Genomic DNA, 15,072 nt, shown 5'->3' on the forward strand with positions numbered 1-15,072 from the left:
CACCCACATCTGTTAGATTCCTTCCCACCCTTTGTACTCCCTCACCAGGGAGCTTGCAGCCATTCCAAGCCACTCACAAGCAAGCACAGGGCTTAGGAGCACAAACATGGTAACTTTCAGAAGAAATGCACAGAGGCTTTTTCTACAGTATAGTACTAATCAGTCCGTTTACTTCTCAACTCTTAGGTGCCTATTTCCAACTATACTCAACAGATACACAAGTGGAATGTGTATAAATTATGCACATGGAAAGGGAATACTTCAAAGCTCCTTCAGGCTTGAGGTTTATTTGGATATAAAGGTACACTTATTAACATTGTTTAAGTTTTCTTTTGGCCATGGCAACTCATTAATCAGGCAACCATCTACTGAACTCAGAATTCTTGCTAACACTTCACTGGGAGAGAGGGAAAAGGACAAGGGAGTATGAGGAAAAACGTTTAAAAAGTGAAAGTTCTGGTATACACTTGCCCAGGTTGGGAGAAAACGAAGTAAAATGTAGTTGACCTCTTTGATCATTCCTGGTAACATACACTTAGGTTAAAAACCCTACCCTCTAAATGCAATGATTTTCTGTTGTTTTGAGGGAGTATTTCTGTTTTGATTGCCTGAATTCACTGGTAAATAAATGTTCCCTTAGTGAGCCAAACCAGCCAATGTGCCCAAGAAGCTGGTGGAGCATCAGCCAACACCCTGGCCTTTCAAAGAGTCAGCTATTTGTTTTAACCCATTTCTTCCTGAGCTATACTTTAAACATGCATCCTGAGTTTTTTTTTTTTTTTTTTTTTGCCAGGGGCGGGGGGCGGGGGGTCAGGTCTACAGTAGGGTTTTCTAGTGTTATTTTAAAGTAAAGCAATTTATGTATCAATCTTATCACTAGCCACTATCACTTGGCTCTCTCAGCAAAAGTCAGAAAGAACACAGGTTACAGCAACTAGATCAAGAGCAGCATTTACCTTTACTGAATTGTCCAACTGAACTTGGTAAGATCTAATCTCATTAGGAACTCAAGAACGAAAAAAAGAAAAATAGCACTTACAAAGGACAGTATTAACGACAAAGAACCCCCATGGTTTGGTCACATTAGAAACACAACGCCTTCATTCTTCATCAATATTTATTGGGTGCCTATTATGTGCAAGGCACTATGCTAGGCGCTGGGGAAGATACAAAGATAAATCTGACAGACTGCCCTCAAAGAGCTTACAGTCTAGTATAGGAGCATACAGTCTCTGGAGAAGATATTTTAAGTGTAGCTAACCTCCCCCATCCCACCCCCACCAAAAAAAGAAAAAACCTACTAGACTTGGTTTCTTCCATTTACTTTTAGTTTAGCAGCTTCACACAAAAAGCATAAATCTGAAAGTCTTTTAAAATGCATACTTCTACTCGTAAACAAAATTCATTTTCATTAGAAAAAATGCTGAATATTTATTGCAATTAAGAAAAATCTTCGGCTGGGCACAGTGGCTCACACCTGTTATCCTAGCACTTTGGGAAGCCGACACAGGTGGATCACTTGAGGTCAGGAGTTCGAGACCAGCCTGGCCAACAGAGCGAAATCCCGTCTCTACTGAAAATACAAAAGTTAGCCGGGCGTGGTGGCGGGTGCCTGTAATCCCAGCTACTCCGGAGGCTGAGGCAGGAGAATCGCTTGAACCTGGGGGGTGGAGGTTGCAGTGAGCCAAGATTGCGCCATTTCACTCTAGCCTGGGAGTAAGAGCAAACCTCCATCTCGGGGAAAAAAAAAAAAAAAAAAGAAAGGAAAAATCCTCAAACATATATTCAGTATTTTCATGAATTTTTTTATGAATGACTACATTGTGAAGTAAACAATTTCCCAAATTGCATCAAAAACATGCAATAACTTTTTGAAACATCTCTTTAAACTACTGAAAGTCATACATGTAAGGTACACAGGCTTCTCTCTGCTAAAAGCAAGGAAAGCTTTGAAATGAATATATGTTTGTTTGCTACCAATGTTCACAGCTTATGGTTCTTCCCCCATGAACCCACTTCATGTCAATACAAAGTATTATAAAATAATACCTCCATTGACATATACCCCAAAGATCCAAAGCTTTAGATCTCTAAGCTTCAGATAGAAAAAAAAAAAATAGTGAAAAATGTTCATTATCAATTAATAGCTGGGCTTTAAGCTTATCATCTTAGAGAAGAAGCCCAGCTTTTCATCTCTAAGACGAAATCTTTCAAAAAGCCCATCTATCATCTCTAAGATGATAATCTTAAAGCCCAGCTATGAATTGGCTGACAAGACCCACCAAAGAACTATAAAATAATTTCAGGAAAGGAAACTCAAAACCCACTTTCCCATTACACCCTTAGGAATTTCTGAAGTTTTTGTTATTTTCCTTTCAGAATAAAGAAACCAAATGTAATCCATTAGGGGAATAAAAAAACACTGATACAGATGGTTGCCTAGTTAAACTGTTAGAGAAAGGGATATGTGAGCACATTTTTAAATTAATTCATTTCTAACCATAATTACTTTTAAATAAGTGTCTTAAAATCATTCTCTTTTCTCAGAATCATTTCTGGGCTCAGATATTTCTAATCATACTCAGTTTTGTATAAGCCTGAAGCTTTGTGTCTTTGTAGAACATTATGAGACTTCTCTAAAACACTGAGACTAAAGCAAATGAAACGGTTATCAAACTGAACACAAGTCAATTTTTTAAATGTAGAAACTGCACCCAAAAATGAGTTCCTGAGACTGAGGGTCCTTATTCCCATGTTGGAGCATTCTTGTTCTGAGCAATTTCCCTTAGTCAAGCCAACAGAAAACTTTCTCCACGCTGTGCTAGTTGGGCATTTCTACTTCTCTTCCTCACCAAACTCCAAAAACAGTGGGCTTGTCAAATTGTAATTCAAGTAAATTTCAACACTAATCTCTACCAGACTAACAGATCCACTCATCACAGAAGTATAACGAACTGTTAACCTGGTACCAGGTCTGGTTAAGACTGCAGGCTTATTGAGAATACCTTCTTTAAAGAGGACACACCTGATTTTTAAGCTTTGACACCTGCACATTTTAAGTTTCCATGTCTAGTTTTGTACAAAGTAAATGAGGTTACATTTTCTGAGTGTAAAATCTAACAGAAATAAAGTAGATCAATATGAGTTATGTGTTAGACTTTCACTCCTTTTCCTGTCTTCATATTACTAACGTGCTTTTTTTGTTCAATCTCTTTGCTGAACAGATACATTTTATAGACTTGTGTGGAGTAAAAGGATTGCCATTAAAGTTAACTAGTCTAACTCTGTCACTTTACAGATAAAGAAACCAAGACCCTAAAAAGTTTAATGAAAAAGCTGAGAGCCAAGCAGCTTAGCATTCATGGTGTCTTTGACCTTTCTGCTGATTTGAAAAACCCATACCCACAGGCTTTTGCATGAACTATACGACTCCACACAACAGATGTTAAAATTAATGTAATTAAATAGTGATGTATTTCACATAAAGTAAATTTAACAAATGTTTATAATTTAAACTATTCTTAGAAAATATTAGCCCAATTCGTAGAAAATATTAGCCCTTTTTGGTTACTGCTAATAGTGTGACTACAGTGTTTGGTCTTGCTTTTCTAAGGGTAACTGATTTGCAGTTGCTACTTTGGGGATGTTTGTTTATCCACGGCAGAAAAAAAAAATGTTAAATACGATCATGTATTCAATCATGTATTATGTACTGAATTTCTAAGTTATTTTTACAAACATGTAGATTTCCTTATGCTTTTAATATAAGTGAAATGAATTTATTCAGAGAATAAAATATTACCTTGACATAAGTTGTTGGCAGCTTGAAAATTAGTCACTTCCATATAAAATGGGAAACCTTTTCTAGAATAGAAAGGGTGTCCAGGGTGACAAAAATATCAGGAAGGTTTTAAGTGAAATTTGATTAGTCTGCAATCTGAGGTATAAGAGAAAGGATGAGCTCAGAAAATTAGAAGATCTGAGTTCACGTTTTAACTCTACTCCTTGCTCCCTAGGTAACCATGGAGCAATTCAATAAACTTCTGGGTTTCAGTTTCTTATCTGCAAAGAGCTAACACACTACTTACCTCATTAGATTATTGAGGATGACATAAAGTCTATGAGTGGTTTGTAAATGGAAAGCATACCACAGTTATTATCCCAATAATTATTAAAATGTAGACCTACAAAAAGTAGTAAATAATTCGCTTAGTGACAGTAGGCATGCTCCCTAGAAGAAACGTAACTCAGAGGGTAAACCATGCAAACATTTTAACTTTCAATGGCAACGCTAAAAAAAAGTACAAAGCTATAAAGGAACGTTTTTAGAGAAAGTACTGAAGACACACATTTGGTTTACCTAAAAGATTTTAAAATGAATTAGAATAATTTACAGCATATAAAGAGGTATTTAGTCTTTAAGTGGAGAAAGTTGCTAGTCACATGTAAGAAAAACAAGTATTATGGGCCTTCCTAAGACAAATGGAATAAAATTCCATCACTTTTTTATAAACCAGACTTCTAACAAATAACCATATTAATTTTCCAATAATCGAACATATCCTAAAAGAGATAAAAGAGAATGTCTACTTTTAAATCACATCCAACATGAACTTGCGTGAATGCAAAAGGCATAAAATACAGAGTTGTTACGACTCTACAGGCACCTGAAAGTTTTAACTACCCTTCATGCTCACTTTATATTCCATAGAGAATAATGGAAATACAGGGAATACTTCAAATATGTATTTTTTACAAATCCATTTTACGTAGTTCTTATTCTTGTAATACTCCACTGCGGCAGCCTTGTGTTTTTGTTTTGTTTGTAACATTAGGTAGCCCATTAACCTTTCCCTTCAAACAGGCCTTCTGATACTAGTTCTTATACCAAATAAAAAAACAAACAAAAAAAACCAAACCAACAATAAATGAAGACGTAAGGGAAGAGATTAATGAGATACAATTCATTAAGTATAAAAATATGTTGTTTCAAATTCAGAATAATTTAATAACTCTTCGTTATTTCATATGTATCTGGAAATGGGACAGATACGTGTCCTGATCCTGTCACAAGAGGTAGAATTCCAGCATTTGGTACGACGTTCCAAGACAGGGTCAAAGTGACATTCCTGTTTCCCCTATAAAAAGACAGAATAAACACAAGTCATCAGAAACACTAGTAGATCAAAAAAAATTTTTAAGTCAAACACTGAGATGTTAAATACTTTATTTATAACCATCTATTCCTAACAGAAATCCTAATATGCTAATCTGCAAAAAGAACTATTTTCTCATGTCACTTAAAATCCAAGGACAATGCTAGAAGACACCGGGACTACATTTACTGATGTCCCAGGATGACCCATAGAAACTCACAGCTGCCGTTAATAGAACTCTCAACCAAAAAGTTTAAATGATTCAAACAGGAAATGTAAAAAGAGACAAGCTAAGAATCAGAGCAATGATTTGAAGCCTAACTCTTGTGAATTACCTAGATGGACAAACCTTAACAAAATTCTCATGTTCTGAAATTTTCATTGCAAATACAGAGGTTTGGCTTGGTCAAAATAGCTTTCTTCTAAAATTATTTCCAACGTTTACCACTAGAGTCTAAGAGGTAAAAATAACCTGAGAGATCAGTCACTCCGAGTAAACTGAGCTTTAGAGAAGTCACGTTTGGAGAACCAATAGCACTTCTCTTAACTATTATCAACTCCTAGACCCAACACGCTGCTTCTAAGGTTTCCCGACTCACACTCAGAAAGGAGCCCTTTAATTTGACAACCACAGCCCTACCACATCTGAACAAGCCCATATTCCTGGTACACTTAAGATAGAAACTTTATTAGTTTGACTATGACATTTCACAAACTGCAAGAGAATTGCGCATCTTAGATCCCACTTTGCATTTCCACCCAATTTTTCAGTTCAGATATGCATAAATACTTCTCTCCCAATTTTTCTCCTTTTACTCTCAAGTATTTTTCTTTAAAATAAAAATATATCTTTCTCTCTTTTTCAACTCTTATTAAATGTAAAAAAATGACCAAGAATTGCTCACTTGAGACCATTTCCATCGTCAAAGAAAAAATATTTTGTTTTCATATCTTTCAGCAGCAGCTTCGGATTATCACCTCTCAGAACAATCTTGTCCCACAGGACAACTTGGTTCAGAGCCTATATTGAAATGAAAATTAATGAGATAACTCATCAGAAATACCATCTTATCACTTCAAATTAAAATTATTAGTAAGCAAATAGTTTGACATGTTAATGAATTCAACTTTGAGGAGCTTGCTGGAATCTTAATGCATACAAATAATAGCAAAGAGACAGATACAAAAAGGAACAAAGTTTTCTTGGAGAGAAGAATGGTAATTCCCTGAGGGCATTCATTCCTTCGGCTACCTCAACTGTATTACTTAGGGCCTTCACAACTTAATGCAAGGTTTTTGAACTTTAAGATCTCCAAAAAGTGAGGCCTTTGGAGGAACAGATGAATTAAATTCCTAGAAGGGAAGTCTTCTGTTAAATCACTTTTCCCTGTAAAATTTCTAAGACCCTCCAGCTCAGCATGGATCCTAAACGGTGCCAGGAAAATGGAGCCAATCCCTGTTCCATCACACTGCTAACACAGTTTACTGCTGATTAATTATGTCATGAAAATTTATAAGAAATCTTCTCCAAGATTTCTTTACAAAATCTTGAAGAAATCACTAAAAAAAGAAGTCTTTTAAAGATCTTTTTTCCCTTTAATTAAAAAAAATACATGCATTGTTGTCTCATCAAGGCAAAATTCTAGAGGTCAGACAATTCTTTTAAGCCACTCTTTCAACATATTACAAACAAGTTCCGTTTAGAAAATTAAAAGTATGAAATGGAATAAAAAAACTTTGTGGCCACTACTAAATCCCAAGGAATTTGTTCTTATTAAGTTAGCATCTATTAGCTTGTAAGGCCAATTACTCAGTGTATTATGACTACATTAATTAAAAAGAAATGTGGAGCAGTTCTTTTTTTTTTTTTTTTTTTTTTTTTTTGTTTTTTGTTTTGTTTTGAGACAGAGTCTTGCTCTGTCACCAAGGCTGGAGTGCAATGGCACAATCTCAGCTCACTGTAACCTCCACCTCCCAGGTTCACGTGATTCTCCTGCCTCAGCCTCCCGAGTAGCTGGGATTACAGGCACGCACCACCACACCCGGCTAATTTTTTGTATTTTTAGTAGAGACGGGGTTTCACCATGTTGGCCAGGCTGGTCTCAAACTCCTGACCTCAGGTGGTCCCCCTGCCTCAGCCTCCCAAAGTGCTGGGATTACAGGTGTGAGCCACTGCACCTGGCCTGAACTAGTTTTTTAAATCACAAATTATAATTCATAGTAAGTTTTATAATTAAAAGCTATTAATTATATCAAAACCTATTAAAACTATTAGTTTATGATTGAAAGTTATTAGCAAGGTGGCGGGTGCCTGTAATCCCAGCTACTTGGGGGGCTGAGGCAGGGGAATCACTTGAACCCAGGAGACGGAGGTTGCAGTGAGCCAAGATCATACTACCGTACTCCAGCCTGGGCAACAAGAGTGAAACTCCGTGTCAAAACAAAACAAAACAAAACAAAACAAAACAAGACAAAAACAAAACAGTTTAAGTACTCAGATACTCAGATTAATGAATCCCATACAACCCCAAAACAAAGGCAAACTGTTCTCAATAGGTAGGGATATTAATTAATTGTAGCTATATGGCTTAATAAGACTAACAAAACAGTTCACACTATGTTTTTTTTTTAAAGAAAGGTATCTGGTACTAAGATGGATTTTAAAATAATCTCAGAAGGTTAAAAAATTATTAACAATCTGGTACTAAGATGGATTTTAAAATAATCTCAGAAGGTTAAAAAATTATTAACAATCTTGACAGCTTTTGATTATGTATCTTCATAATGAGAATTATAATCACAGGTCTCAAATTCTGTTGATTCAAGTAAGTCACCATGCAGCTCTCTAACTGTAGCTGTGGAGAAAGAATATTTTAGCTTAAAGAGTAAACAACAGTCGGGCGCGGTAGCTCATGCCTGTAATCCCAGCACTTTGGAAGGACGAGGCATGCGGATGACCTGAGGTTAGGAGTTCAAGAAAAGCCTGGCCAACATGGTGAAACCCTATCTGTACTAAAATACAAAAATTAGCTGTGCATGGCGGCAGGCGCCTGTAATCCTGGCTACTTGGTAGGCTGAGGCAGGAGAACTGCTTGAATCCAGGAGGCGGAAGCTGCAGTGAGCCGAGATCAATGGCGCCACTGCACTCCAGCCTGGGCTACAAGAGCGGGACTTCGTCTCAAAAAAAAAAAAAAAGAGTAAACAGCTGAGTGGCAATACTACCGGCTACCCGCTCCATTTCCTAGTTGATAGTTCAGCAATATCTTTCTGATCTTACTATGGAAAGTGGTCTCTAATAGTTTTTGGATCACAAATCCTCAAAATACGTGTTGTTATAAATTATGTAGGTAATACATATGCACTATTATTAGTTAATATCATTGACAGGGTCTCAGCCAACTTATCAGATCTATTTAGGTTGTCTTTGTGTTTTTTTATCCTTCAGTGTGACACAGCAGCTCAGAAGAAGAATACAAGTATGAGCGCCACCATTTTCCTGCTGTTTACATATGTATGGATTATTAGCATCATCTTCAATCTGTGATTTCTTTGCAGAAATCTTTTAAAGCCACTTTTCCATTTTGAAATAATTAGCTAAAATTAGATAATAGAATCCACTTACGTATTGCATATACTGCAATATTTTGCAACATGCTGAAAACAAATGAATAAATGCTAGGTAACATGGTGAACTTCTTCACCTGCAGAATTCCTCCTTTCCTCCAGAATGCCTGCATATTGTAGAAGGCATGTGCCCATTTATCTGACTTAAGGGCTGAATACGAGTATTAACATCAGTTCATATAGCAAGTATTAGTAAAGCGTAACTGTTTTTACTTTAAATTGCTTAATATATTAATAGAAGCTTCTAACTGTTTTCCTTACATACATATATTTCTTTGCATGGACCCCATTCTGGAGACCCCAATGCTATAGAGCTATATAGAACAAACAGAAAAACAAAAACAAAAAGAGGTTCCCAAAAGAGCTAACGTTTTTATAACAGAGTTACCTCCACAGGCTTGTGATTTTTTGCTAGGTAACTCAGGTCAGGTATTTTAAATACATAAAATGTATATTCTTTCATAAAGAATAAGGCTTTAAATAGCTATTAAAATACTTCTAATTAGATATACTTACATTATTTTTTGTTGAATATTCTGCTGATAAATAAAGAAACAACTGCTTAACATTCCAATCAAATATATTCTCTAGATGTAAGTAAATTAAGGAAAATATAAATTTATGAGCAGTATATCACTTTTAAATAGATCTTAATTATTCTTAGGTTGTTTATCCAAAACAGTAATACTGAAGTAGAAAAGAGAGAGGTGGCCCAGAAACATAATGTGCCACTAATTTATGCAGAAGATAAATACATTGTGAAATCTACCTTATTCCAAAACAAAAATATGCAGAAGATAAATACATTGTGAAATCCACCTTATTCCAAAACAAAAAAACATCAGTATGAGACTACTGGCATCCTCCCATACTCCTCCAAGGATTACCGGCTGAGATACTTTGACTAGTAAGAAAAGAACAAATCCAAAATTTGGTTTTCTGTAACATCAACTAAGTTTAAAAAAAAAAAAAAAAAAAGAGCACTTGATATTTCAAGCAAATACAATTCCACTGGTGCTCTAAAGTATAAACAATCACCACTATTTAAATTTAACAATATGCAAACATAAACAAGGCTCAATAATTAACCAAGTATAATAAATTGTACATGTCACTTTTGGTCACATGCAAGTAGACATTAAAATGTCTCTCAAAGATGCAAATGACACCAATGTGGCTCAATTCAGTTTCCCAAAGAGGACAAGAACGTCACCAGAATTAACAAGACTGGTGCTAATACCAAGAAATAAGCGGAGTTAATATTTGGATTTTTAAGTATTATGTTAATTGTTAACTCATTTTACTATATGAGTTTCCACACTGTTAGTAACACATTTGTTGCATTCCATTATTAAGTATGTGTAACCACTAAGAATCACTCCTTTAGAACTAAGTCTAGGACTGCTGTTTACAAGAACAAGTACAATTTCAAGTAGTAGTAGCAGCAGCATTAAGAAAATCTGAAGAAACTACAAATAATGAGATTGGTAATATATAAATATCATAGATATCAGGAAATTTCACCATACTTCTCTGGATACACAAAATTACTACTCTCACAGTAGACCTAAATTCCCTTGAGCAGATTTTTAAAAATCACACAGACTTAAAAATACACATGAAATTTAGCATAAGACTCTTCCGATGGTACACTCTATTTCCTAAAAAGGTACCTACAGAACTAATTCTTAGCCTATTTCTAAATCTGACAATTGTTAAAACTTAAGCTGAAAGTAAATTTCATGGTCATAGAAAGGCAAATTAGATAAATTCCCCAAGTATATGATCAGCTTTAACTGTTCAGACAGGTACTTTCACACAAGTTCTGACTGTTCAATCTCCACAACCATTTAAATCATGGGGTATTAAAAAGGCAGGTGAGATCAGGCTAGAAATGGTACATAACATTGCCAAGACATTAACCTAAGACCCTAAAAAAGACTAGCCTGGTCAAAATGATCCGAGTTGTCAAAAGACAGAAATTCGACGTCAAGAGAAAACATTTAAATATCACCACCAAAGAAACTCTTGTAATTGCTAATATTTTCTTTTATAAAATTCCTTATAAAAAGAGTTGATGGCAAAAAGCAACCAGTTTACCAATAATTTTGATATGATCCTTTCAAATCATAACAGACGTAATTCACTTTTTAAACATATGTTTCTCTCTGCTATAATAAAATATGGATATATTATTTGAAACTGTACATGAAATATCTATAGGCAGGTTGAGCACCGGTAATATTTTTCCTTCTTATCCAAATGATCTAATTTTTTTTCTTTCTAAAAAACAGATTCAAACTTCCTTACGTAGCTTTCAATCAATTTAATGTTTCCGTTAAGAATTTAAAGTATGTTCGTTCACACAATAAGAATTTAAAGTACGTTCACACAACTACTCATGAATCTATGAAGTTTTCTCAAAGTGTGATGGGGAAGTATTAACATTATTTTACTGATGAAAAAGGCACAGAATTTCCAAGGTTTGGCTGATTCAATGAGATAGTCATCCAAATCATTAAACAACATATATCTCATTATAAAACTATAGAAAAATAAAATATTTTCTTAAAGGATATCAGCAGTTATATCAAATGTGATAAATCCCAGATCACTTCTTTCTCTAGGTCCAGTGAAATCTTCTACATTTTTTCTAGAAGTAAAGATAAAAGTTTTACCATCCAACAGAACATACAAAATTCACGTAACTTCTTAAAGAATACAGGTGTGTGCACAGGTGAAACAGCAATCCCACAAAGAAACAAGTAAACACCAGAGAAACTTGTAAGTGTGAAAACAGGAGAAACATTCTAATCCAATATGAAAGTCAGTCTTCAGCTAATTGCATGTAACTTAAGAGAATCCCTAACAAAACTCAGAGGGAGATAAAAACTGCTAAAAAGAATAGTAAATACTTGATGTAAAGCAATTGTGCATAATGGGTAGAAGAAACTACACATGACTACAAGGTGATATGGAATACTAACAGATGACATATTAAGGGATGATACAGTAATCACCCCCTTATCCGAGCTTTCACTTTCCGGTTTCAATTATCCGCGGTCAACCCAGTGTGAAAATAGGTGAGTCCAGTAAAATAAGTTATTTTGAGAGAAAGGGAAAGAGATCATATTCACATAACTTTTATTAAGTATACTGTTACAGTTGTTCTATTATGTTATTGTTAATCCCTTACTGTGCTTAATTTGTAAGTTTTATCATAGGAAAAAACCAAGTATACATAGGATTTGGTGCTATCCGCGGTTTCAGGCATCCACTGGGGGTCTTGGAACGTATACCTACCCCATTAAGGGGATACTGCTGTAACCAGCTGCTATTTACTGTTTACTACGGGTCAGACCCACTGATAATATTTTTCACATTTCAAATAATTCTCACAACCTACCAATTAGGTATTACTTCCATCTTAAAAGGAAATTAAGTCCCAGAATGGTAAGAAACTTGCCCAAGACAACAGCTAACATCTGTTCAGTGTTTAATATGCACCAAGCTCTTCTAACCTCACAGGGCTGACAGTGGCAGTGCTGATTTCCACCCCAGGTCTATTCGAACAATACCTAACATCAGTACAGTAATTTAAAAAAAAAAAAAGGTCGGGGAGAAGGCTGGCTATTTGATGACTGGCTTCTTGGCGATTCTGACAAAGAAATACACTAAGGTTAAAGAACTTGTTGGAAGATGGAATAGAGAAGGGTATGAGAACAAGAGGGGAAAAAATACGGCGAATAAAGACAAAAGTGCCAGAGAATAAAATCAAGGACAAAATAGGCAATAGAGAAATGGCCCTGTCATTTCGAATTGCATTTTTTGGCGTTTTCGCAGATTTCTTCAAGTGGTTGGCCAAAAGAAAAAAAAGAAAAAGGAAAAAAAAAAGAAAAGAAACCCAACGAAACAAAAATCCCGCTGTATCAGATGGCTAAGACGCTTAATTCTCTCAGTGTCCAATATCTCTGGCCAACTTCAAAGCAGTTGCAAGTGTTTACTGCCTTCTGAAGATGCAAAGGCAACAACTCTAAAGAGAATGTCAAACAGGGCAAACTCGGGTGATGAATGACACAAAGATAACCCCGTCCTGTGGCCTTCAGAGCCGGCGGGAAACCCCACGGAAGCCCGACCCAGAGCGTGGCGGCAGCGCCTGGCGGGCCTCGCGTGCGGACCACGAGCGGCCCCGGACGCGCGGGAGGCGCCAGCCTGGAGGGCGGCGGCGCCGGCTCTGCTGTTGTGTTGCTCCCTCATTGGCCAGGCGTGGGTGGAGGGAAGTGAGGAACAGGAAGCAAGTGGAGGCACCGACCTGAGGAACGCTCAAAATTAAAATTTAAGAGCAAGCCCGGGAATTTACTGTGGAGGGGTGCAAGTTCCGAGGGGACGCTGGAAAAGCCCGCGACGTCCACCCCTGACGACCGCCCTCGGGGGCGAACGGCCGCTCAGGAGGGCGACCCGGACGCCCTGCCTGCGGCCCCAGCACGGCAGCCCCGGCGCGGCGGCCCGGCTTCGGCTTCCGCCCCGGCCCGGTCCCGGCGTTCTGCACCGCCGGCCCGGCCTCGGCCGCACTCACAGCATGATCCGCGAGACGTGCAGCCGCACCGGGACGCTCCTGTCTTTGAAGGCGGTGGTGATGAAGCAGCCGAAGGTGAGCGCCGCCATCACGCTCAGCGAGAAGGCGAACAGCGAGTTCGCCCGCGACAACACCGTGTTCATCGCGACCGTCTCCCACGAGCCCCGGCTCCACACGCACACTCACGCTCCCGTTCCGGCGGCGGACCGGCTCCCTGCGATCCGCGCCGTCTGCGGAGCGCGCGATCCGCGCAGCGGCGGCCCCGCCTCCTTTCCGGTCCTCCGACGCGAGCGCGCGCGCGCCCGCTTTCCGAGACACACCCACAGCGCGCACGGGACCGCGCGGAAAGGGAGCGACCCAGCCGCGAGCCCGCCCCTCCGTCGCGGCCTAACGCCGCCACCAATCAGCGACGAGGGAGGGAGGGGCGGGGTTTGTCGTGGAAGACCCACCCCCTCCTAAACAGCTTCTACTCCTCGGTTCAGAGAATCGGGAACGGGTCGTTCGCTGTCGTTTTTCGGTTTTTTGGTCAAAGGTCTGGGACAGCGACTTCTTGATTACTATGTACCATTTATTTTCAGTTGAAACCGGCAGCAAGTTAAGGTGGTTTAGAATCTGTCTTGACGGGTGACGTTTGGAAGCAGCAGTTTAAAAAACGCCTCTGCCTCTCCCTTCTTTGTCAAACCTGGTCAAAGTTAGGACATGAGCTTTTTTTGGAGGATATGGGAAGGAATGGGGAGTGGGGAATTGGCCGCCCAAGTCCTTACAGCTGTCACGTGCAACAGTATTTCCATCTCCAACGTCAGTCCAATTCCTATTAATGCTTTGCTTTCTATGGATAGCTAAAGATGTTGTAGAAGATAAGGGTTGACGCTACCAATCCTAAGTATTTGCATTTTAACATGGTGATTTCTGATAAATAAATGGATAACCTCCTGGGTTCTTAGGAGCAAAGGAGATAATGGCTGCGGAATTGCTATACAGCATAATGTATTTGAATTTCGTTAGGTCATTAATAAATAATGCATTTATTTTATCACATTTTCAATATCCTGAAGGACATTAGGGTTCAAACCGAGCCAATCCTGACTCTGATAATACTATCTGCCAAAACCTTTGTTCCTTTCACAGCTAAGGATTTTTATAAAAATGGATTCAGAGCGTCTGCTGAAATAAATTTTTTTAAAAAATTTCAGTCCATAAACCAAAACAAAAACATCTGTCCTAGAATGTCATCAGGAACAAACCAGAAAATTGTGAAGATCTGATCTTCATACTGGCTTATGTTGTCTCTTGTTAAGCTTTCGCTTCTTTGCATTATTCATTACCATTCAATTAATTTTTGTATAGCCATACAGGTAGGATTATTACTAAGTGCCTACCGTGTACCAAGAATAGTTGTAAGTCTTGAGAATACAGCACTAATAAGGCAAACTCCCTGCTCAAATGGATTAGAGCCAACTAATGAAAAATCGATAAAATGGAGACTAAAGAGAGATCCTTAGTTGCGTTTAAAATCTTAGTTTTTAACTTCCAGGCTGGCACAGTCTATTAAAAAAAAAAAATTTGTATTGAATGCCATCTATACTGCAAGTGATACAGAGATTGTACTGATCACTTTCTACACTCAAAGTATATAATCAGGTAGAGTTAATACAATAAAAACAGAAATCTGAAATGTAAAAAAAAAAATATGGGCAGTTGCATAGCAAAGGAGGA

The 15,072-nt window shown here is 37.8% G+C and overlaps 1 protein-coding gene across 1 annotated transcript; it reads right to left on the minus strand.

Moving 5' to 3' along the window:
• Positions 1 to 1,099: 1,099 nt before the first annotated feature.
• Positions 1,100 to 13,641, minus strand: SPCS3 (signal peptidase complex subunit 3). Its single transcript, XM_010384072.2, has 5 exons — positions 13,357 to 13,641; positions 11,360 to 11,433; positions 9,297 to 9,373; positions 6,062 to 6,177; positions 1,100 to 5,138 (listed from the first exon to the last, which is right to left on the minus strand). The coding sequence occupies exons 1-5, from the start codon at positions 13,497 to 13,499 to the stop codon at positions 5,006 to 5,008; spliced, it is 543 nt and encodes a 180-aa protein (XP_010382374.1). The 5' UTR covers positions 13,500 to 13,641; the 3' UTR covers positions 1,100 to 5,005.
• Between the last annotated feature and the right edge of the window lie 1,431 nt (positions 13,642 to 15,072).

This window comes from Rhinopithecus roxellana, chromosome 2, assembly GCF_007565055.1.
Source record: "Rhinopithecus roxellana isolate Shanxi Qingling chromosome 2, ASM756505v1, whole genome shotgun sequence".
Lineage (NCBI taxonomy): Eukaryota > Metazoa > Chordata > Mammalia > Primates > Cercopithecidae > Rhinopithecus > Rhinopithecus roxellana.